This window comes from Phoenix dactylifera, unplaced genomic scaffold, assembly GCF_009389715.1.
Source record: "Phoenix dactylifera cultivar Barhee BC4 unplaced genomic scaffold, palm_55x_up_171113_PBpolish2nd_filt_p 000213F, whole genome shotgun sequence".
Taxonomy (NCBI): Eukaryota; Viridiplantae; Streptophyta; class Magnoliopsida; order Arecales; family Arecaceae; genus Phoenix; species Phoenix dactylifera.
The window spans coordinates 231,215-254,278 of NW_024067724.1; the positions used below are offsets into that span (position 1 = coordinate 231,215).

The 23,064-nt window shown below is 37.0% G+C and overlaps 1 protein-coding gene across 4 annotated transcripts in view; it reads left to right on the forward strand.

Moving 5' to 3' along the window:
* The window catches only part of LOC103697565 (vacuolar protein sorting-associated protein 8 homolog), a 53,735-nt gene that overhangs the window by 6,245 nt on the left and 24,426 nt on the right, over positions 1–23,064 (forward strand). Inside the window, exons 2-15 of one of the 4 annotated variants that reach the window (XM_039117383.1) lie at positions 1,255–1,566; positions 1,685–1,933; positions 2,058–2,178; positions 2,284–2,426; positions 2,523–3,156; positions 6,410–6,474; positions 6,577–6,678; positions 6,833–6,975; positions 8,487–8,545; positions 12,302–12,960; positions 13,127–13,317; positions 13,598–13,901; positions 21,546–21,833; positions 21,943–22,086. In XM_039117383.1, coding sequence (XP_038973311.1) covers positions 1,255–1,566; positions 1,685–1,933; positions 2,058–2,178; positions 2,284–2,426; positions 2,523–3,156; positions 6,410–6,474; positions 6,577–6,678; positions 6,833–6,975; positions 8,487–8,545; positions 12,302–12,960; positions 13,127–13,317; positions 13,598–13,901; positions 21,546–21,833; positions 21,943–22,056 — 3,384 coding nt within the window. In that variant the 3' untranslated portion in view covers positions 22,057–22,086. Of the gene's footprint in view, positions 1–1,254; positions 1,567–1,684; positions 1,934–2,057; positions 2,179–2,283; positions 2,427–2,522; positions 3,157–6,409; positions 6,475–6,576; positions 6,679–6,832; positions 6,976–8,486; positions 8,546–12,301; positions 12,961–13,126; positions 13,318–13,597; positions 13,902–21,545; positions 21,834–21,942; positions 22,091–23,064 lie in introns of all 4 variants that reach the window. The other 3 variants (XM_039117385.1, XM_039117381.1, XM_039117382.1) reach the window with 3 other exon arrangements.

The window sequence follows — 23,064 nt, forward strand, 5'->3', positions numbered from 1 at the left end:
CTAATTTGTGGCCAACCACAGAAGGAGGGTTTGCCATCTTTCTCTATTACCAGTAAATTTGCTACAAGCTAGTTCATTAGTGCCTTAGTTTACAGTTCTTTTATTTCTTTATCCCTACGTATATGGATACTTTTAGTCATGTGTCATTTATACGATGTTATACCCTATCATCCTTCTTAGCTCTTGTATGTTGCACTTGGTTTCCTACCAATTGTCATATAATTAACATTCTCTTTCTTCATAATTATGCTTATTAATACTGCTATTTTAGTCTGTTGAATCATTACATTGAAAATAACATAAGTTTCAATTCCTAGTTTAAGGAATATGGAAAAAATGTTTAATAGGATTCTTATAGGGGAACTTTAACACTGGATTTTGGGGTGGAAACTCTTTACTATTGAAAATGTGCTGAATAGTATCTTTATTCCAAATGGTTGGTAGGACAGTTTGATGCCTGATTATTTCTTTAATAGCATTTTGTGATGTCGAGGCAAATTTTCTATAGGAATTTCTTATAAGTCATTAAAGATTCATTTCATGTTGCAGTATGCCATTTGAGAGACTGATTGTTAACCTGTTTCTTCTCACCTTCCACATCTATACTTGAGAGGTGTCCACAAAATCCCACATACACATACATCTTGATAATAGTTTATTCTCATTAAAAATAATTCCACCTTCATTTTTACTGATTATTCTCTTTACAAAAGATGACCATTTTTAGCATAAACAATACTTTATGTAATTGCATATGGGATAAATTTTTGAAATCTAATGTCTGCCAGTTTTTGAAATGCACAAAGAGGGGGAAAAAGATAAAAACCTGGAATGAATTAAGTCTAGGTGCCTCTGATAAATGAAACTTGTTAGACATACACATATATGATATTTTTGACTGGTAATTAAATAATATTCTGGTTAGTTGTTGGCCATTTTTGTTCACGACAGGTGAAGAAACAGATAAATTGATAAGGAGATCTTTTCATGCACTGATCAACATTATGCTATATTGTAAAGCTATCTTATTTTATGGCATTAATTGCTTGAGTATGGGAAATGTTTTCCGGTAAAATGCATAACACCCTTGAGTTGAGTTTTGAGGTAATTATAAAATCATGTACCATATGTTTACTGAATGGAAATTAATGGTAATCTGAAGCTTCCAACTTATCATATCACTTCTAAGCTTCCTATCACATTACAATGATGGTTTCTGAGGTGTCACTACTTATACATGTTCTTATTTTTCAGATGTCGACACTTGGTTTCCATGGTGAGAAAGTTCAAACACCTGTAACTTCAATGTGCTTCAACCAGCAAGGTGACCTACTTTTGGTAGGATATGGTGATGGTCATCTGACAGTTTGGGATGTGCAAAAAGCAACAGCAGCAAAAGTAATCACTGGGGAACATACGGCTCCAGTAGTGCATACGTTGTTTCTAGGGCAGGATTCCCAAGTTACACGTCAATTTAAAGCTGTTACTGGAGATTCTAAGGGACTTGTTTCATTACATACTTTCTCAGTTGTTCCTTTGCTCAATCGTTTCTCTGTCAAGACTCAGGTCTAAAGAAATTTAATATTGTATGATTGTCTTCTTTGAAACTGAGTGTTTTTTTGTTCTCCGTGTCATCATTTTATTAAAGTTTTTATGTTGATATTTTGTTCATTTGTATCAACAGTGTCTTCTTGATGGTCAAAAAACTGGCACTGTGTTATCGGCTTCTCCTCTTTTGATGGATGAGACTTATGGATTTGGCTACACATCTGCCCAAGGGAACTCAGCAACCACTAGTGGTCTTGGTAGCATGATGGGAGGTGTTGTTGGTGGCGTAGTTGGAGGAGAGGCTGGATGGAAGCTTTTCAATGAAGGTTCTTCAGTGGTGGAAGAAGGTGTAGTCATATTTGTCACCCATCAAAATGCTCTAGTGGTATGGAGCCTTAAGACGATTATGAAAATTTCCAACTAGTGTTTATCTTGTTCAGTTATTCTTGAACCAAGTAGAAATCTTCTAATTTTTTTGATGCGTTATCTTGCTGCTTCCTTTCTTTCAGGTTAGACTGAGTCCCAGTGTAGAAGTTTATGAGAAATTTCCCAGACCAGATGGGGTACGAGAAGGATCAATGCCTTACACTGCATGGAAATCCACAACATGTTTGCATGACTCATCTCTTGGTGAGATTTTGACAATTTTCTTCATTTCAAAATTTATATTGATCTCAGTAAAAAGTTATATATTTATTGTGGCAATAACAACAACAACAAAAAAAAAACCTGCAGAAGCATCTGATAGGGTTTCATGGCTTGCAATTGCATGGGATCGGAGGGTCCAAGTGGCCAAGTTGGTCAGATCAGAAATGAAAAGATACAAAGAATGGAACCTTGATAGTGCAGCAATAGGTGTGGCATGGTTAGGTGATCAGGTAAGGGAGGTGTCTTTCCACGCCCAGTCATCCTGCTGTTCTATTTTATTTTCTTTTCTTGTTTCGGTAAAACATTGGAGTTCTTTTTGACCTCAGATGTTAGTGATGCTTACCCTGAGAGGACAGCTCTGCTTGTTTGCCAAAGATGGAAATGAACTTCACCGAACCAGTTTCATTGTAGATGGTTTGGGAATTGATGATATGATCACATATCACACCCACTTTTCTAATATTTTTGGAAATCCAGAAAAGGCTTATCAGAATGCAGTATCTGTAAGAGGGGCCACTATATATATACTCGGGCCGATGCATCTTATAATTTCTCGTCTTCTTCCTTGGAAGGAACGCATTCAAGTGTTGCAGAGGGCGGGTGATTGGATGGGTGCATTGGACATGTCAATGAGGCTCTACGATGGCCATGCACATGGTGTTATTGATCTTCCAAGAACTGTTGATTCTATAAGGGAGGTCATAATGCCATTTCTGGTAGAGTTACTGTTGTCATATGTAGATGAAGTTTTCTCCTATATTTCAATTGCTTTTTGCAACCAAACTGATAAAGGGGGATGGATGGGAGGTCCAAAGATCACAGACAGTTCCATGTGCACAGAGGTAGAGGAGCAATATGCTCGTGTTGGTGGTGTTGCAGTAGAATTTTGTGTTCACATCAAAAGGACCGACATCTTGTTTGATAGTATCTTCTCCAAATTTGTTGCTGTTTGGCATGGAGGTACTCCTTCCCCTCCACCCCCTCCTGGGGGCATGCTCTCTAATTAAAGAAGTGTATTAAGCAAAGTTCGTCGTACCGACATACTGGTGCGGTCCGGTACCGGTACGGTACTGGTACTGAACCGAGCCAAACCGGTACCGTACTGAAATGCCACAGCGCGTGGCTTTAGCCACGCGCTGTCTCCCATGAAGAACATTCCGTACCAGCGCGAACCGACTGGTACGGGTATGTACTGGTGCGAACCGGTTCGCACCGGTACAGGCCATGAACCGATCGGTTCCGACCCAATCAGGGTCGGTATGGGCTGTACCGGTCGGTTCAGCAGACTATAGCATTAAATATGCATTTCTTCAGCTCTGAAGTTTATCTATTCCTGTGATACATGTAATGTACAGTTTGTGACATGGCTTGTTTAATCAACTAGTATCTGAAATCATTTTTTCAGTTGTAGATAATTGTATCAATTAAAATGCTCGGCTTACAAGTTAGTTTTGTAAAAACTGTATATCTTCTAACTTTAATAATTGCAAGTCCTTTTCAAAGTTGAACTTTTGCCTTAGTGTCTATGATGAAAATGATGTACAATTCCTAGGGACTTTGGTATTCTAAACATTAAGTTGGCATGATTCAGTATTAATTGACTGTAAATGTGGCGACTATAAATTGAGTCCTAAACCTCTTTTTTCTGACTATTACACAATTCATATTCTTAATGTCAACCAACATGTAAGTTATTTTGACTTATCTGAATTATAGTTCTTGCAATTTCATACTCGTGATTAGTGTTTGTGGTGGCCTAAATTATTCTGCTTATATGATTAATGATTAATCTATATAATACCTTATGCTATCTTACGGCTTCGGGATCCAAACCATGTCAGTGTGCCTCATTGTATGATTAAAGTAATAGCTTCGAAAAATCTCAATTGAAATTACCAAGATATCATAGTTTTCAACAAAAACTTGAATCTTGCGGTATAGAGGTGTACTGAGTATTTGCCATATCACATTTGTATTGACAAAGGGTATCAAGTAGTATGCTTTGGTACTTCTGGTACAGCCTATTTTGGCCTCCAAAATTGTTTTTGCCTTTGTTGATTGTTTAATAATACATTTTTGTAAATATATGATATCTATATAGATTTAAGTGCCCTAGTCATTCTATTTAATGTGTGCTGAAGCTTTTCATTTCTATTTTATTACTTACGATAAAAATATGCTGAAAAAATATACGTCCGTTTGTAATTGAAATGCAAATAGGATCTTTGAATTAATGAATGATGCAAAAATTGTGGTGCATTCAAGATGAAATAGTTTACTAGCACTAGTCTCACAAATGAACAAAGAAATAATATATTTATAGCATTATTGAACGACAATAATTATTTTTTTGATACAAATTATACCCCCTTGATGCCTCAGCGAGTGCTTGGAGGCTTGTGGACATTTTCATCGGCTACTAGGTTCATGTTGGGGTACAGAAGTGGAATTATTGTGCATGTTAACAACCTTTTAAATGTGGTGATGTTTTATCCTGGAATTTCATAATATTTTGAGAATTGAAGGACATGACTATTAAGCAAGGTTTCTGCAGAGAAAAAAATGATAAAGGTCCTAGATGAGAGATACTTGTTTGTGCAATAGAACAATTTGTTATAATTTTTTTTGTGCTTAAACGTTTCAGGAAAGTCTTAGAGAAAACTCAGAAACGTAGTAGTAGGAATCTTCTGCTTAGGTTGCCACACGTGCTTGGTTGGAAATTTATGCCTACACCTGCTTCCTTGTAAAAAGAAGGTTTTTCAAAGACCCACTTCCCTGCATCTGCACCTAAATTTGCTCCCGCACTTGCAGTTGCACCTATACTCGCTTCGATAACTTAGTTCAGCATTATGGTACATGTAGAAACAGAACAATCAACGAAAACCATTTAGAAAAGCCTTCATACATTACAATAGTTTATCAGAATAGGTTTGAGACTTCCATTAACTCTGAAATTCAACTTTATTTTTTCTTTGTACAACTATAACAATTCCAAAGAATGCCGAACCGGGCCGTACCGCATGGTTCAGGCCGAACCGGGCCGTACTGCATGGTTCAAGCCGAACCGGTTCTGATCGGATTGGTTCAGGCATATAAAACAGTTCCAGCCCCTACGGGGCCAAAATCGCCCGATACAAGAGCGAACCGGAGGTCAGGACTTAGTGCGAACCGGCACCGAGTCCGACGGAAATTTATTAATGCCACAACGCGTTTAGTGCAACACGCTGTGGTGTTTTTGGCGACTGATTCGCACTGGTCTGAACCGGTACCGAACTGGATCGGGTGCCGACCGGTATGGCACCCGGTACCGGTTCGACAATCCTTGAACAATCCTAAATTCCATCTACTCTGATTAGCTTTAGAGCAATCACATCCATATATACTTTGAGATTTCAAAAAATATGTTATTTTGTTTAGCATGATGGTCACATATTCATGTGTGCAATTGTCTTTTTAAAATCAATAAATTGTTACCAAAAACTGTAGTAGGTAATTTGTCTTCAAATCAAGGTTTTAAATCTTGGCGGGATAGGGGGCATTCTGGTCGTCCTGTCCCATTTCCGTGAGAAAACATGACTGGGAAGGGGTCGGGACTCTAAAACCCATCTATGTAGGTAGAGAAGAAGAAAGTGGAAAGAAAGAAAGGAAAGATAAAGAAAAGGAGAAAGTAAAAGGAAAGAAGAAGAAGAAGAAAAAGGAAAAAAGAAGAAAGGAAAGAAAAAAGAAAGAAAAGAAAAAGGAAAAAAGAAATAAAGAAAGTGATGAAAACAAAAAGAAAAAGGTAGGGAAAGAAAGGAAGATGGAAGAAAAGGAAGGAAATAAAGAAGAAAGAAAGAAAGGAAGGAAATAAAGAAGAAAAGAAAGAAAGAAAGGAAAGAACGAAGAAGGGGAGATAGATGGAGGATATTTACTGGAATGTATGGCTGGGATTGATGCCAGGATGGGGCAGGACAACGGGGCGTCCCATTCTTTGGAAAAACCAGGACAACCTTGTCTCATGGGATTTAAAACCTTGCTTCCAACATTTATTCTTCTCTTTATATTGCTTTTAAAAAAAAAAATTATCTTACGTAGCTTGAACTAACTGCACCTGGCTTAAATGGCGAAAAAGTTTGACGAAGCTGATGCTGCTTAGATTACCGAAACACTTGTTTATTGTAATTGTGGTATGCTTATGGTTTGCATGAGATCTAATATTTTTCTGCTAGTACAGGTACATTCTTGGAGATTTTGGAGCCATATATATTAAGGGACATGCTTGGGTGCCTTCCTCCTGAGGTATTATTGATTGTTCATTATGATTGCAATCATGATACAGACTTACAGAGCAATTACTTGCAACAGAATTGTTTTGACTCTCTGTTTATATAAATTCTATAGATCATGCAAGCCTTAGTAGAGCATTATAGTGGCAAAGGATGGTTGCAACGGGTTGAACAATGTGTTCTGCACATGGACATCTCTTCCTTGGATTTCAATCAGGTAATTCTATTTGAATTGCTTAGCAAGTTGTTTTCCGATAGTTATGGAAGATGCTGCTAGCAGGCATTGGAATGCAATTTCGATTAATTATCAGCATTGAGTTGCTTTAGTTATAACTTATAAGTTAGTTTTCATACTCCTATTGTATATGCAGGTTGTCAGGTTATGCCGTGAGCATGGATTGTATGGTGCACTGATATATCTTTTCAATCGAGGTTTAGATGACTACAAGACACCTTTAGAGGAGCTTTGTGCAGTTGTACAACATAATCAGAGAAAGGATGTTGCTGCTATTGGGTATCTTCAATCATTGTCCTGAGTCTTTTGGCCAACCATGACAAAAACTTCATATGTATAGTGCCCTCACAGTTTTGTGTTGCTGTACATATGAATAACATTCATACCATTAAATATGGGTCTGCTAATTGAAACTAACTTCTAAATACTATATAGGTTGTTATCTCTGTCACGTGATCTTCCTCAAGTCCATTATGAATTTATGACCACTTTCTCCATGTTTTTCTTGGACCCCCTAGCTTTCTTCTATGAAATTTCAACTAAATTCTAAACAATGTCATGTTGAAGGGTTTAAATACTGATACCAAACCTTGTACCATTTTTTTGCCTCATTACAGTATAATACTGATACAATATTGGTATGCTAGGGATGGACCGAGACAATTGGAATCAAAAGCAACTAATAGCAACCGGTATGGTCAGTGTGGTCTGTTGGTTTTGACTGCTATGGATTGGTTAGGTCGGTACATACCGGTCCAATTGGTTTTGATGTCCTGCTCTATCCCAATATTATGGCATGGTGCCAGCACCATCCTGTTCTGCCAGTTTTTGAAACCTTCATTTATATGAATAGACAATCTAACTCTGACTTATATCATTCTGAAGTTATAATATATTTTATCCTTGATTGTTTATTTTTCTCTGTCAAACTTACCCTTTCTATCCATGGTATATATGGTTGTGTACCTTCAGTTTAAGAACTCATTATATTGGGCATGGTTAACTCTATGCTAAAGTGCATGACTTTTCTTGAACCTTGATTTGGGAACTAAATTTATCTAGATGTGTTGTTTTACGATATGGAAATTCTCGTTCTGCTGGAGATCAAATGTGTATGCATGTGTATGCACTTATGCAAGTAAGCTTCTCTTGATTATTTTAAGGCTAGAACTGTTGTTGGTATGTAACTAGAAAATTTAGTAGTACAAAAATCAAAAGCTATAGAAGAACCAACAATTTGAGTGGATTGCTAGATATCATGCTGCTGCAAACAGTAACTCCTGTCATTGTCACCCATTTTATATAATTTTAACCTCTCTTTCTTCTCTTGCTTGTGTGATAAAGCATTTTGTTTTTCCTTTTAACACCACTATTTGTAACCTGCTCCTGAGGGGAAGTTTTTCTTTACTCTATCCTTTCATAGTTTCTTGAGTATGCATTTCATGCAGTAATTGAAATCATGTGGCAATACATATAGCTATGAGTTAACCATGTGCATCAACCAATCTCTCTCTCTCTCTCTCTCTCTTTCTGATTGTTATATATATTTATATTTCATCTTTCATGCTTTTTTTAATTTTCTTTTACTTTGATGTTGACAACTGATGTACTATAGTGGTCAGTTAATTCTCCCAGCTGACTCTATGTATTTATCTTGTTTCTTGTACTGTTTTATGTATCATAATGAAAGATTGAAAATATCGTATGTTAAAGTTACTTCCCTTCTTTCTCATAAGTAATCTGGGTGCTGCCTTCTCATCTTTAACAACTATGGACCTTTACAATGTAAGCAGGTACAAGATGCTTGTCTATCTGAAGTATTGCTTTCAAGGTCTAGCATTTCCCCCAGGTAAACTTTTCATACTTGATTTGATCTAGGGTTCAGGCTTGTGGCTTCTGGATGATCAAATTCTTTTTTCCTGATGATTAATGTATGCTGTATAATTTCACCTACTTATATGTTATTAATTTGTTTTTTTTTCAATATCTCTGTCTCACTCTTAATAATGTAACTCCATGTATTTGCCTTGTCTGGCAGCATCATTGTGATTGTACAGAGGTTGGTTAGAGGAATTATGGGAGAACTTCTGTTCTCCATTTCAAGCAAAATCAGGAAAGTAGTGGCAGATTTGGTTCCAAATAGGCCTGTTAGTAGTATTCTAGTGTGATCCTTAATTCAGCAAAGAGAAATATTGTTCACATTAAAATGACTATTTTGTAATTTATGACATATTCCAATGGTTTAGGTCGTGGTATAGCAGTCTTCTTAATGCAGACATGTTTACAGGAGAAAGAATAAAAAATATGAGTATCATAAGTTAACTTGGGACAAAATGAGCTTCCCTAAATTAAAGTGGGGTCATATATTGAGAATTCTCTCTTTTGCACAAGTTTGTTGGTAACTGTCAATGGATAGTGGTCTATTTTACTAGCTTTGCCTGACCTTTTTCCTCCGCAACCTCTAAAATTATCAGAATGACATTATTTTAGTTGACAAGGGGAATTTTGGTATATATAAATCAATAGAAGACACTTTCCTATGTCAGTTTATTTTTAGAAATATGTTTACTTGGATTCTGCTCATTTTAAACTTTGCTTATTTTGGCACTATATTGGCATACGCTTGATGTCATATCCAAAAGTTTTCATCTTTTCTCGAATAAAGCAATTAGCTACCCCAAGACAAGTAATGAAGCAGGAGCATTTCTGGGTTTCTTTAATATCAGTTCTTCCTAAAGTGCAGATATTGAGAAAGTAATTAAATTTGTTATTTTAGGGTCACATGCTTTCTCTCACCCATGGTTTCGAAAGTCGCCGAAATGGCATGGTATGGTTAGTGCTGTATCATTTTGGTGTGAAATCGGCACTGGTATGGGTCCTAGGCTGCTGAAATGGTTGTACCAGTATGTACCGGCTGTACCAGTCTATACTAGGCCATACTGGTGCATGCAGTCGGCACTATACCAACCATAGCAGTCGATGCCAATGTTTTTTCAAGATTTTGGAAATTGCCAATTTTGGGACGTACCATCAGTACCGGGACTACCAATACCTACCATTCCGATGGTAAAAAGGTACAAGGTTGAGTATTCGTATTTAAAACCTTAGTCTCACATCAGTTCATAATATTTACTATATTTTTTCCCACCAATTTAGAATTCAGGTATTTTGTTTTGCAACTATTCTACCATTTCTCCTTTCTCATATGCTTCCTAGGTACTGGTCATAATCCTGACAAAGGTTTGTAGGTCCGGATGCAAATAGACACTCATAACCATGAAATAAAACTCTGAAACCTGAACTAATGGAGTTTGTGTGGAAGAAACAAATATCATATGCTCTTTGATTGGATGGATGAAATCTGTTATTTTTCCTAAATGACTAATGATTTCTATTAGACAACTTTAGACCAATGGAACTCGACCTTTGATGAAAATTAAAGAGACCTGAATAGAGTTGCTGTGTGGCTGCAGATACTGTTTTGCCTTCTGAAATCTTTCTAGCTAGCATTGTTAGAAAATACTCTAAGAGGAGATTAGTTTGTGACATGTTTTAATTGTAGAGATGTTTATTCCTGTGGTCTGCTGTAGTCATTTATTTTAAATCGATTGGTTGTTAGGTAGGCTATACAGCATGACATTTGTGCAAATAATGTATCAATGATCCTCCTTTTAATTAAAGAAGAGTGTTACAGTGAGTCATCCTCCTTTTAATGCTTGTTTCAAGCCCAGTTGAAACCCACATCAAAGTTAACCATCAACTTGTAACCTTCTTCATCCACATGGGCCCACATGTGAGTGGTCTGCATGTGTCCCCAAAATGCTAAGCGGGCCTTACATGCAACCATACAATGCTAACCAGGCTGCATATGTTGCTCCAGAATGCTATGTGGACCTCCTTTTCAGCTCATATTTGGTATGATTGCATGTAGTTATGACAGTATATGGGAACCACATATAGGCAATGCAATGTGGTCATGGGACCCCATATGTATGTGCAGGTGCCTATGCAGCTGCATACACTGCACTTTAAAACATTTTCCCCACTTATGCATCAAATTGTTGCAACCATATGTACAGTTAGTTGGCAGTATGCAATGTTTTGATGTTATTTACATTTAGAAGAATTCAAAAATAATTTTGGATTGTACGAGTTCTAAGATATTCAGATCAAGATCATTCATATGGGCCCTCAATTAATAAGACCTACACTTTTTAGCACACAAGCTCTATTAGTATTATTGATTTTTTGTCCACTTGATGTAGGTACCAGTCTTCCCACACATATGATTCTTTTAAAGATATATAAATATTGTAGATTATGTTTAACAATGTGGATCCTCAAGTTGAAATGCGTATCTATTTTGCACTAATAGGATTGAAACCTCAAATCTACTAGGAGGAAGCTTGACGCCGAGCGGCGCACCCCCTGCTCGGCATCTATTTGTCTATTTCTCTGTTTATCTATCTATATATAAGAGCATGGTATGCCGTACAGGCCCGAACCGGGCACTATGGGGTATACCATATTGTACCGGTTCGGTACCAGTACCCGGCATGAGTAGCGTACCGATATTCGGTATGCTAAAAAAAATTTTGCACCGTACCATACCGACATTGTACTAGCGTGGCACCGGTACCGAGACGGCGAACCTTGTATAAGAGTATGCACGAACTCATGCATGTGCTTTTATATGCATGAATGGAAGATTGGAGGCACATGGTACTTCCGAATTAGCTTTTCCTTTGTAATGTGGAGGTTGATCTCAATAGCTGCTTCTGTCTTTAGTTTTAGATAAAGCTTCAATCTCTTGTCATCAGAAATTTTCTTCTATTTGGGGGTTAACTTCAAGATTTTTTTTTCCTATATTTGGTTTCAGATAAACACTTCTGTTCCCCTTCATTATGCTAGTTTAATTTAAAGAAGGAACAAAAAAAAACTAGATCTCTCAATTCCAAGAAAGTGGAACTTTTACGTTCTAGAAACCCAGTGATCATTGGACCTTATTTTTTAGTTTCATAACCTAATCCCAACATAATATGGGCAAGATTTGTCCATAAACTTGCTCTGACAAGGTGGGGGCAAAAATTTGACAGCTACCAAACTTCTATATATAACTGAAAAATACTCTGGCTTCTATTTCTCCCTTAGGAAGACTGCACAAAATTTTCATTGAAAGTAACAAGTGGGACTCTCATATTGCTCTCCTTAGGAAGATGAAGCACAAGATGTTCATTGGAGTAACAAGTGGGACTCTCATGTAAAGGTACTAAAATGAATAAGAACATTCATTAAAATTTGGTGTAGAATATATTAATTTTGTTCCGTATTCAATTTTTTTTTTGGATACATACTAGATCCTGATGCACTCCTTTGATCGAACATGGCCTCTTGATGCCATGCTTTTACAATTTTGTAAATACAATTTCAAATATATGGTTGTTAGTTATTAGTAATGATACTCAATATATGTTAATGATTAGAGGTCTTCAATAAGCTTTCCCTTGTTTTCGATTTTGTTACTAGTTATAAAAATAGTGATATGACATTGGAATATCATGAAATCTACTGGGTTGTGCTTAAGAAAAAGAATTTTTGGTTACAGGACATGGTACTCTTCCTCTTTCTCGAGTTCATTCAGTTAGAAAAGAATTGTTGCAGTTTTTACTGGAGGATTCTAAGTCTTCTACCGCTCAAGTAATGAAAAGTTTGAAGTCATATTCTGGAAGGTGCTCAAACCTATGTTCTCTCCTGTGGTTGGACACAGAAGCAACACTAGATGTTCTTAGATGTTCTTTCACACAAGAGGAACCCAAAAAAATAGATAGTTCCTTGACTGATTTGGCTGAATCTAATATTGAACATGGAAAAGGAATTGATTTTGAGAGCCAAGACTATCAGAATGTAATGGTACAGAATATCACAAGCACACTTATAGAAGTTCTTGATTTGGAATCTGATGTGATCAGAACCTTTGTCATGGATGACAATATGGCCGTTTGGCCTTCTAAAAAGGACTTAGGTCATATCCTTGAGTTCATTGCATTTCTCATTTCTTGTAAGAAAGCGAGTATTTCTGGGAGGGTATTAATGCATATTCTTGAATATTTGACATCATGCGGTCTGACACCAAATGATCCCAGCCTGAAAACTGAATCTTCTCAGAAGGAGAAACAGGTACTCACACTTTTGAAGGTGGTGCCACAGACGGACTGGAAGTATGATGATGTGCTGCATCTCTGCATGAAGGTTAATTTTTATCAGGTATCATATTCCTTTCTTTCTTTTTCATCTTCATTCAGAATCATGTGGTTTTGAATGATGATATTATTATTTTCCATGGGTACCAGATGATCTTCTAGCACATATATTTACCATATTCACCTGGTTTTCTGTTCTGAAAATTCTTGATTTTAATGTAAAATCGCAGGCATGTGGCTTAATACATGCAATCACGGGCCAGTATATTGCTGCTTTAGATAGTTATATGAAGGACTTCAATGAACCTGTCCATGCTTTTGCTTTTATAAACAAAATGCTGATACAGTTAAAGAATACTGATGCTTCATCTTTTCGGTCAGCAGTGATTTCTCGAATACCTGAGCTGGTCAAGCTGAGCAGGTAAAACTGTAGATAACTCTTCATGGTGTTGGCTTTTATTCCCTACATTATTTGAGCAGTAAAATAATGGAGGCAATAAAAGTCAACACCATAAAACCAATGCTTATTGCCTACATTATTATTTCAAGATCTTATCAAGTTTTCCAATGCATATTGCCTCCATTATTATTTCAAGATCTTTTCATTTTTTCCTTTGTAATTTGCATATCTTGAAAATTAGGTTTTTCCATTCAACTCTTTATGTTGAGATTGTCCTGCTTAATGGATTTGTGTTTTGCAGAGAATGCACCTTTTTTTTGGTCATTGACCAATTTAGTAGTGAAAGTAAGCATATTCTGTCGGAGCTTCATTCTCATCCACACAGCCTCTTCCTTTTCTTAAAAACTGCTGTTGATGTTCACTTGTCTGGCACTCTCAACTTTTCTGTGCCTAAAACTGTCTGGGTTTCGGATATTCCATCTGGAAGAATAAGAGATACTCATGATGAACTTGAAGCGTATATGGAAAGGCTATCAAACTTTCCAAAGCCTTTGCATCATAATGCAATTTATGTAACTGATGAATTGGCAGAACTGTATTTAGAGGTATGTTCTTCAATCTGGACTGAGATAAATTTGAGAGAGCTACTAGGTGATAAATGCATGAGCTTCCTCTTTGGCTTTATCAAGCTAAATAAACATGCATTGGATTAGATGACCTGATCTTCATAATGCATTCCTTTCATTTAGGTTACTCTCTCGTGTGGTTGCATTAGTTGTACCTGTATTCTATGTACCTGTAATCTAATTGATTTGTGGTTATATATGAGACATTCCCAACAAAAAAATATATATGACTTTTACAATTAGACAAAAATATACCTCTTCATGGGATAAGTGTTATGCTGCTATCCATCAAATAGCATATTCAGATTGCTTTGTATCTATTGTAGATATGATATTATGCACAGATGGATAACACTAGAATATGGACAAATTCATTCAGTATGATGGCAATTTCAATTATTTGAATGCAATCAGTTCGAATTATTGCTCTGTTAGCAAACAGCCAAAGTTATCTTTGTTGCTTCAAAATTGCCATTTAAATTTTTCTCTTATTTTTCATCCTTTTGTTCACCAATGACCTCTATTTTTCCAATCTTGCATCAAATTCACTCAAATAGTTACTGTTATCTTGGAAAAAATCCTGTGTTACTTATGGTAGGTGTGTTTAAAGTTTAAACCAACGTAGCATTTTATACTAATAATTATATCTCTTATTGTGTGAAGTCCTATTCATCTGGAAATTTTATGATTAAGAAAGTGAGGAAATCCTTCCTCCAAAAGTTCGATTGAAATGCACTATCTGAAATTATCTTTAAATTTAATTGTTTATGATCGCTGTTGTAGTATTAAAGTAAATAAACATTGTTTCTGATAAAGTCACATGACATACAATCGCAAAAACTATGGTTTGTAAGCAAGTATTCCCCTTCTGTAAACAAATTTTTGATAAAGTTAGAAGGTAATTTCTCTCCACAAACATTTTTTTTTGTTTTTGCTGATAGTAACAGCCAACAGGGTCATAAGATACATCAAATAGGCTTCCTGAACCACCTTTGCCTCATTGTTGATAGTATCCACGCTGTCCGGATATCGGTTCCAGGCCGGACCGGTTTGTACTGGGCTGAACCGGCCGGTATAGACCGGTTCGGCAGACCATGCTTGTGAGTGTTGGATGTCCAAATCTCGTACCCTGAGTCACCATCATGTTCTCTGATCCCTTCATCTCCATCACTCCATCAACTGTGTGCTGGCACTGAGTTGGAGCGAAAAACCATTACTCAGGCCATAGATCCAAGCCTTCAACTCCTAACTTGATGATACTTGGCAAAGAAATCTGTTGAAGCATGCCCTTGTCTCCTTGAGTGATCTAGAGTGCCATTAGGCCCATTCTTCCAATCCGCGAGGAAGAATGGCTAAATATGCGGTTGGGCAATACCACATGCAGCAATACAAGGCAAGGACTTGGTAGGCTGGAGATGCTGATGTTGGTATGGCAAGGACTAAAGAACACTCCAATTATGCTTTACATGGCCAGAGCAGCCTCAAAATCCACGTCTAAAGGCTAGAAAGAGCAAAAGGAAAGAGCTGGCCCTAAAATAAAATTGGATGCTGGTATACCTAAAATTTTCAAGGTGCTCCTCTCTCTGAAAACAAGTTTTGAGAGTACCCACACATAATTCCAAAGAATGACTTAATTGCAAAAGTTTATCAGTCTCATTCTTTCTATAACAACAAAGTGAAAATAGAAATCTTTTTCCTTTTTTTAAAAAGAGAACAAAAGACATAACATGTGGAAGTCCTGCACTTACTTTTAATTCAATAGACTAAAATGTGTTTTCTGATCCCTTCTTGTTAAGTACTTTTACAATTCAGTAATAATCAATATTTTCAATTTCTTTTGCAATGATTCCTTATAGGCACAGTGAAGTGGTGTTCATCCCTTTATTAGTATCACAGTTAAGGTTTCAACTCCCAGTCTTGGACGCCCCGAATTAGTCAGAGACTAGGTTAGTACGATATCAAAATGGTACCATATGACAGTTGGGATGTCTTAGCATCTTTTAATTCATTTGGACTCCAAATGTTTTTATTTTTATGTTCTTTCTATTGCTTGTCATTTTTAATGATTATTAAATATTTTTGGAATTTGTTTAGGCCATAGTTTAGGATTAGAGAGCTTTTAAGGCTTTTATTGGGTTTATGGTGCTGATATTGGGTACTGGCACCAATTTTGTTTGATTTGAAGAAAATAACAATAAACTCATAGCATTGGTAATTCCAAATATAATATGATAGCATGTTCATGTCTTAGTACAAACATGCTAACAATTTTTTCCCTGAAATTAATTTTTTAATAATTATTTTATTCCAAAGATAACAACTTCAAAATAAAATACACAGCTAAAAAACGTGGCATTGTAGGTTGATTGCAAAACTGCAATATATCAAAAATTCCAGCTGAATGGAAAAAAAGGGCATGGTTTCCTTGCCTTTTTTTTTTTTTTTGATTTTCAGACAAAAATGGTAAATCAAGAAAAAATGAAGTGGGAGAGGAGATTTTTGTGTTCTAATCTGGATTTGAGTTTGAAGGAGGTCAGATCTGATCAGTAGATGCTGAATTTGAACTCTTACCTTCTTTCTCTCCTCCATTTTCTCTTTCTTCCTCCCATGTGTGAAGCAAAGAGGGAAAAGAAAGAGGATGGATATCTCTTTTCGATGCCACTGTACCCGTCAACATCCCAGTTCATATCAGCCATTACCAATTGACACCAATCGGGACAACCTGCTTCTTTTCCATTACCCTGCATCTCACCATTCTGATTGGGGGCAGCCGGCCTGGACTAATATAGATCAGGATCTAACCTTTGTTATAGGTTATACATGATTCTTATAATTTATATATTCATCTATTTGTGGATTGTGCTTATAGTTATTACATATTGTGTATGCTTGTGCTACTTGCAGTAAGAGTAACATGTTTTCTATGCTTGTCCAACTTATGTTATCTGATACTTCAACTTGAGTGATCTAACTATACACCTTTGGTTTGTTTCTTCTTTGTGACCACTGACTGTATTACCTCTTGCTGTACTGTATCACATTGTTTCTATGCAAGCCATATCTGAGTATTTTCTCCCTCCTTTCCTTCCCCTAATTGTATTTGATTCAAATGCCTTAAATAATTTTTTGATGGTTAACCTTTAAGGCATATAGCTAAACTGTTTATCAGAAAAATTTGCTCCTTGTAAGTTGTAACTTTTGTTACCACTCGTCACAGTGTGCTATACAAGTTTAATCTCAAGATCTTCAATGCAATTTTCTGTACATAATATAACTTATAAGTTGATAAGAAAATACTTATAGAATTATATTCTGGAATTTCAAGTTCTCATTGGTATCCTACCTAATAAACCTAACCAACTCATCATTACCTGATAATTTTCTATACTATTATGTGTATTTCATTGTGCACTGGAAGTTGATAGGAGTACAATCCTCCTTTTTTGCCTTGGATTTTTCTCTCTTGTAATTTGCTCATCTAACTTTTGAAATGCATCTCCCCTATATTTTGGAAAATTCACCACCTTCTAACAAAGATATAACTCTCTATTTTCATAATTGTAGTGTGATCCTTAATTTTATATTTTGTTTCCTCTTTTTTGGCTAATTTGTGAGTACTAATTTGCTTCTTGAGCAGATTTTTGTACTTTTATTATTTGACACATATTTGGCCATACCAATGGCTGACTAGAAAAACTATATTTGTGAATATCAAATAGATTTCTTCCTTCGTAGAAAGACTAATCGAGTTTTGTGTAGTTATATTGGATGAGAGTTTAACTAGCCAATATAGGTTGGTAGTTTTGGTGTGTGTGAGGAAATGGAAGAAGGCCTAGAGAAAATAGGAACCTGGGAACTAGATGGTGGAATTAGCAAGGAAGCAAAAGGTTTCTAAAGATTGTTGAAGGAAGGAAAATGGGATCTAGATGAGAAATCAATGCCACGGGGGAACAAATGCTTATAGTATCAAAAAAGTGGCTACAGAGATATTAAGAGAATCAAAGTTAAAAGGGCTATATGGTAAGAAAACTTGGCGGTGGAAAAAGATAGTATGGTAGCTGTAAAGGTTAAAAGAGAGTGCTATAGAGGATTGCTGAGACTAAAGAATAGAGAAGTGTATGAAATCTATAAGATGAGAAAGAAAGAAATTAAGAAAGTGACACAAAAGGCTAGATTTAAAGTATATGAAGAGTTATATCCGCAAGTTAGAAACTAAGGATGGGGAGAAAGATATCTATCAGATTGCAAGACTAAGAAAAAAGAAACTTAGAGGCTTGGCTCAAGTTAAATGTATCAAAGATGAAAATAAAAAATTTTGGTTAAAGGAGGATGAGATCAAAGAAAAATAGAGGAGTTATTTTGATAAGCTATTCAATGAAAGTCTTACAAATGATTTAGGATGCCTTACTAGTTCCATTGAGGATAGAAATATCAAGTATACACGTAAAATTAGAGTATTTAAGTTAAAGGAGCCTATGACTTATGAGAAAGATAAAAATAGCAAAAGTGGTTAGATGGAATCCCTATTGAGATTTGGAAGTGTGTAGGTGATATGGGAGTAACTTGGTTAACTAATTTGTATAATAAAATTTTAAAGACCAAGAATATGTCCAATGAATGAAGTGCGCTATGGTACCATTTTAGAAGAATAAAAGTGATATTCAAAATTGTTCTAACTTCCAACTATTGTGGTATTAAACTTATGAGCCATGGTTGGCGGAATCGTCTTGAATCTTCCGGTTCGGAGCATTCTGAGCCGTACCGAGACCGTACCAGCGGTGGACCAGGACGGTTTCGGTCACGAAACTGAGACCCCGTTGCTAGAGGGGGAGAAGAAGGAAAAAAGAAAAAGAGAGAGAGTGGGGGAGGGAGGGAGAGGGAGAGGAAGGAGAGGCCGGCCAGCGGAGTTTAGGGAGCCTCCATGCGGAGAAGGTGGAGGCTGGGGCGCCGTGGAGGCGGGGAACGAAACAGGAGACCGGAGGCAGAACCCCGCCTCCATGGCTCCCCGGCCTTCGCCTCTTTTGCTCGGAGGCTCCTCTGCTTCCGCCGGCCGGCTTCTCTTCCTTCTTTTCCCTTTCCCTCCCTCCCCCACTCTCTTTTTCTCTCCCGTTCTCCCTCTCTTCCGCCTTTACTGTGTCGGTATAGGGCCGGCACGGCACGGTGCGGGGCCATACCGACCTATGCCGTCGGGCAACCCATATGGGGCCCGGTACCAGCACAGCAGACGTTGTCATGAGTTATATATTATGAAACTTCAGGAGAGGGTGATTGTGCTAGGGTGATTGAGCACATATCGAGGTATATCACAAAGATAGCAAAGAACGAATTTGATTTTATGCTATGAAGGTCGACTATGGAAGCTATTTTCTCCTTTTGGAGTTTAATAGAGAAATATAGAGAAAAGAAACAAGATCTTTAATGATTTTGTTTGAGTTAGAGAAAGCTTACAATAAAGTCCCTCAAAAAGGCTAAGGGTGGATGTTAGAAATGAAAAGAATTTATACTAGTTATATAAATATGATTAAGGATATGTATAATGGAGCAATTACTAGTATGAGAACTATTGGTGGTAATATTAGGAAGTCTCCAATCGTAATAGGTTTAAACCAAGGATTTGCTCTAAGTTCTTATCCTTTTCCATTAAATGAGCTTATTAGGCATATGGAACTTAATATTTCTTGGTGCATGCTATTTGTGGATGATATAGTCTTAGTAGATAAAATTAAAGTTGACTTTAATCATAAGTTGGAAACAAGGTTCGTTGTACTAAGCATACTATACCGTACGAGTGCAGAGTTAAAATTTGGTACGGAGGACATATCGAGCCTTGGTATGACAAACCTAGCTCCTTGCCAGATGTATCGACGCTATACTAGCATGGTATTGATATAGGTCCAGTAAGATAGTGAACCTTGCTTATAAGTATAGAGTACTTTGGAATGTAAAGGTTTTAGGTAGGACAAAGATGGAATATATGAAATGTATTTTTAATAAAATTAAAAGTAGAGATGAAAGTGGAGTGAAGATTGAGGATCATGAAGTTTCAAATAGTGATCATTTTCGGTATTTAGGACGGATGATTTATGAGGTGGAGATTGGATGCTTATTGATAGGATTAAAGCATGGTGGTTAAAATGGAGATGTGCAACTGTGATATTATGTGATCATATAATACTTGCCAAGTTGAAGGGAAAGTTTTATAGGATAGCTATACGACTAGTTATGCTTTATGGTATAAAATGTTGGGTGGTTAAAAACCATGCGTGCAAGATGAGTGTGGCTGAAATGAGAATGTTGAGATCGATGTGTGGTTGTGCAAGGATAGAAAGGATAAGAAATAAAGTTATTCATAAAAAGATAGAGGTAACATCAATTAAAGATAAATTGAAAGCATGATGACTTAGATAGTTTGGATATGTATAATGCAAGCCAACAAATGCGCTGACATTGAGTGATTTGATATATGTAGAAGAAAAGAGAGGAAGAGGTAGACCTAAAATCATATGGGATAAAGTCGTAAGGAATGATCCGATATTGCCCTATCTTTTAGAAAGTTATGGTTCTAAACATAGTGGAATGGAGGAAAATGATGCATGTAGCCAAGCCAGGATATGCTGAACCAGTACCAAAAGCCGTATTGGTCGGCGACCGGACCGGTTCAGCTTGTTCGGTACCATCTCGGCACCAGGCGTGTAGCGGGAGAGCCCAGCCGGAGTCGGAGGAGAAGAGAAACAACGAGCGGGGGAGGGAGGGAGAAGGAGAGGCCACGGACTCTCGCGGAGGGGCGCGACGGAGGCCAAGGCCAAGGCCGGGGCCGCGGAAAAAAATTTGAAATTTTTTAAGTGAAGTAGGCAAGTGATTTGTTGACTTCACTTAAAAACACAATCGACCTCCGCTGCCTCCTCACCCATGGCCCTCCGCAGGCGTCCGCAGCGGCTGCTTCTCCCTCCCGTCCTCACTCGCTCGCTGTTTTTTCCTTTCTTCCCTGGCTCCAGCGCGTACCAGTTTTTACGGCGGAACCGTACTGTAGGCTACCAGACCGGTCCAGTAAGGGCTAAACCGGCCGGTACTGGCCGGTTCAGCATACCATGAGCCAAGCACAACTAGTTTGGGATTAAAGTATTGTTGAATTGAGTTGGCCATACCAATGTTGTGCTAAAAATGTTAAGCTTTTCATGATCTGATATCTTCTAATTTGTTGGGCAAGATGTTCTCTAGATTTTTGACATGTAATGTAATATTTCTTTGGCCAAAACTTCTGATCTTTTGTGCAGTTTAACAGTGTAAAATATCAACAGTTTCTTGACTGTTTAAAGTTATCACAAATAACTAAACTAGAATGAATCCATAAATTTTACCATTTCTAATTTCTTTTCTGGCCTAGATATGCTCTGCATTGCACTCTTACTATGGCAGTCCAACAAGTTTCAAAAAAGATAACTGTAGTGTTTATTATAAGACAACCCATAAAAATCTTGAATGCATATACATAATATTTTCCTAAAATTCTAATTAAGAAAAAATCGTAAAAGAACTGAAAATTCTTCACTTTGGTTTTATTTGTGCATTGTTAAAACTTTAAAACATTATAGAACTAATGGAACCTGCATATCTTTTCTGCAGCTCTTATGCCAGTTTGAGCGCAACTCAGTTCTGAAGTTCCTCGAGACCTTTGATAGTTACAGGTTGGAGCATTGTTTACGTCTTTGTCAAGAATATGGGGTTACAGATGCGGCTGCTTTTTTGCTGGAAAGAGTTGGTGATGTTGGCAGTGCTTTAACACTTGTCATGGCTGGGCTGAAGGAAAAAATTGACTTTCTTGTTGCTGCTGTGGAAAATTCATCTTCTGAGATCGTGTCAAATAATATTACTGAGATGGAGCAGCTTAATTATGTTTTGCAAATAAATGAGGTTTGAATTAGCCTTAACATATTACTGGAGAATCAGCTATAACTATGAGCACTAGTGGTTATCAGCATTCTGTTTGTGTTTTGTTTTTATTTTATTTTATCTCATGCAGGTTGTCTCTGTGCATGATGTATTGCACACCTCTATTGGCCTATGCCAAAGAAATACTCAACGTTTAGATCCACAAGAATCTGAGTCCCTTTGGTTTCGGTTGCTTGACTCGTAAGTTATATATGATCTGCCACCTTATATATAAGTAGGTATACTTTTTATGTCATAACAACTTTTTGAGCATTAACCATGGAAACTTCATCTGCAGCATTATAAAGTAAATGATATATTCCTTTCACAGTTTTACTGATATTGCATTAAGGACAGGGAAATTGCTACTTGATCCTGTGATTAATCTTAATAATGATGCTACTGTGAAGCCTACAATCATTTTCTCTTGACCAGTACAACTTTGCTTTTTTTTTTTTCTGTTTTGTAAGCACTAGTTTTTGTTCTGTTGCCGAGAAAGTCATGGTGGTGATCTTTCTCTTTCTCACATCATATGACATTCTTAGTTGTCATTGTGGGTGATTCATTGACCCAACCTGATAACATATCATATTCAATCCCACTTTGGGTCATTTTTGGTTGAGACTCCTGTCCATTCTTTCAGGAGATTAGGTGAGGATTAGTGCTATAACACATCTCTAGGCATAGTTATGACATTTTGATTCTTATTTCACACATAAGTTGCTCATCATATGGCTCTTACATACTTCCATGGCACCACATTCCTAGTTTATTATATTTGCCGAGAGTGGAGAAGTTAAAATATGTTAGCCATATAAGGAGAAGCAATTAAAGTGCACATCACTACACAACATTATTGAGCTGAAGTAACATTAATTTATTTATTTTTAGAGACTAGCATCTAAATCTATTCATTTCTCCACCCTACTCATTTTTCACATTGCTGCAATGTGGTCCACTCTCCTCCCAATTCGGATAAGGGCTCACTGGAGGAGCCTACATGGCAGCTGGCATGGAGGAAGTTGGCTGAATTGGACTCAGTTTAGTCCACATGCCAAAATGCCCATTAGGCGCAAACACATTACGGTGACCCCTCCAGCACCTTTAGCGACTGCAACAACGACAGCTCCGGCAAGTTCTCCTCCGGTTCTTCACTAGCATCCAATTCCACCATCTTTGCCTCGATTGAGGATTTCTGCCTCAATTCAGCAAT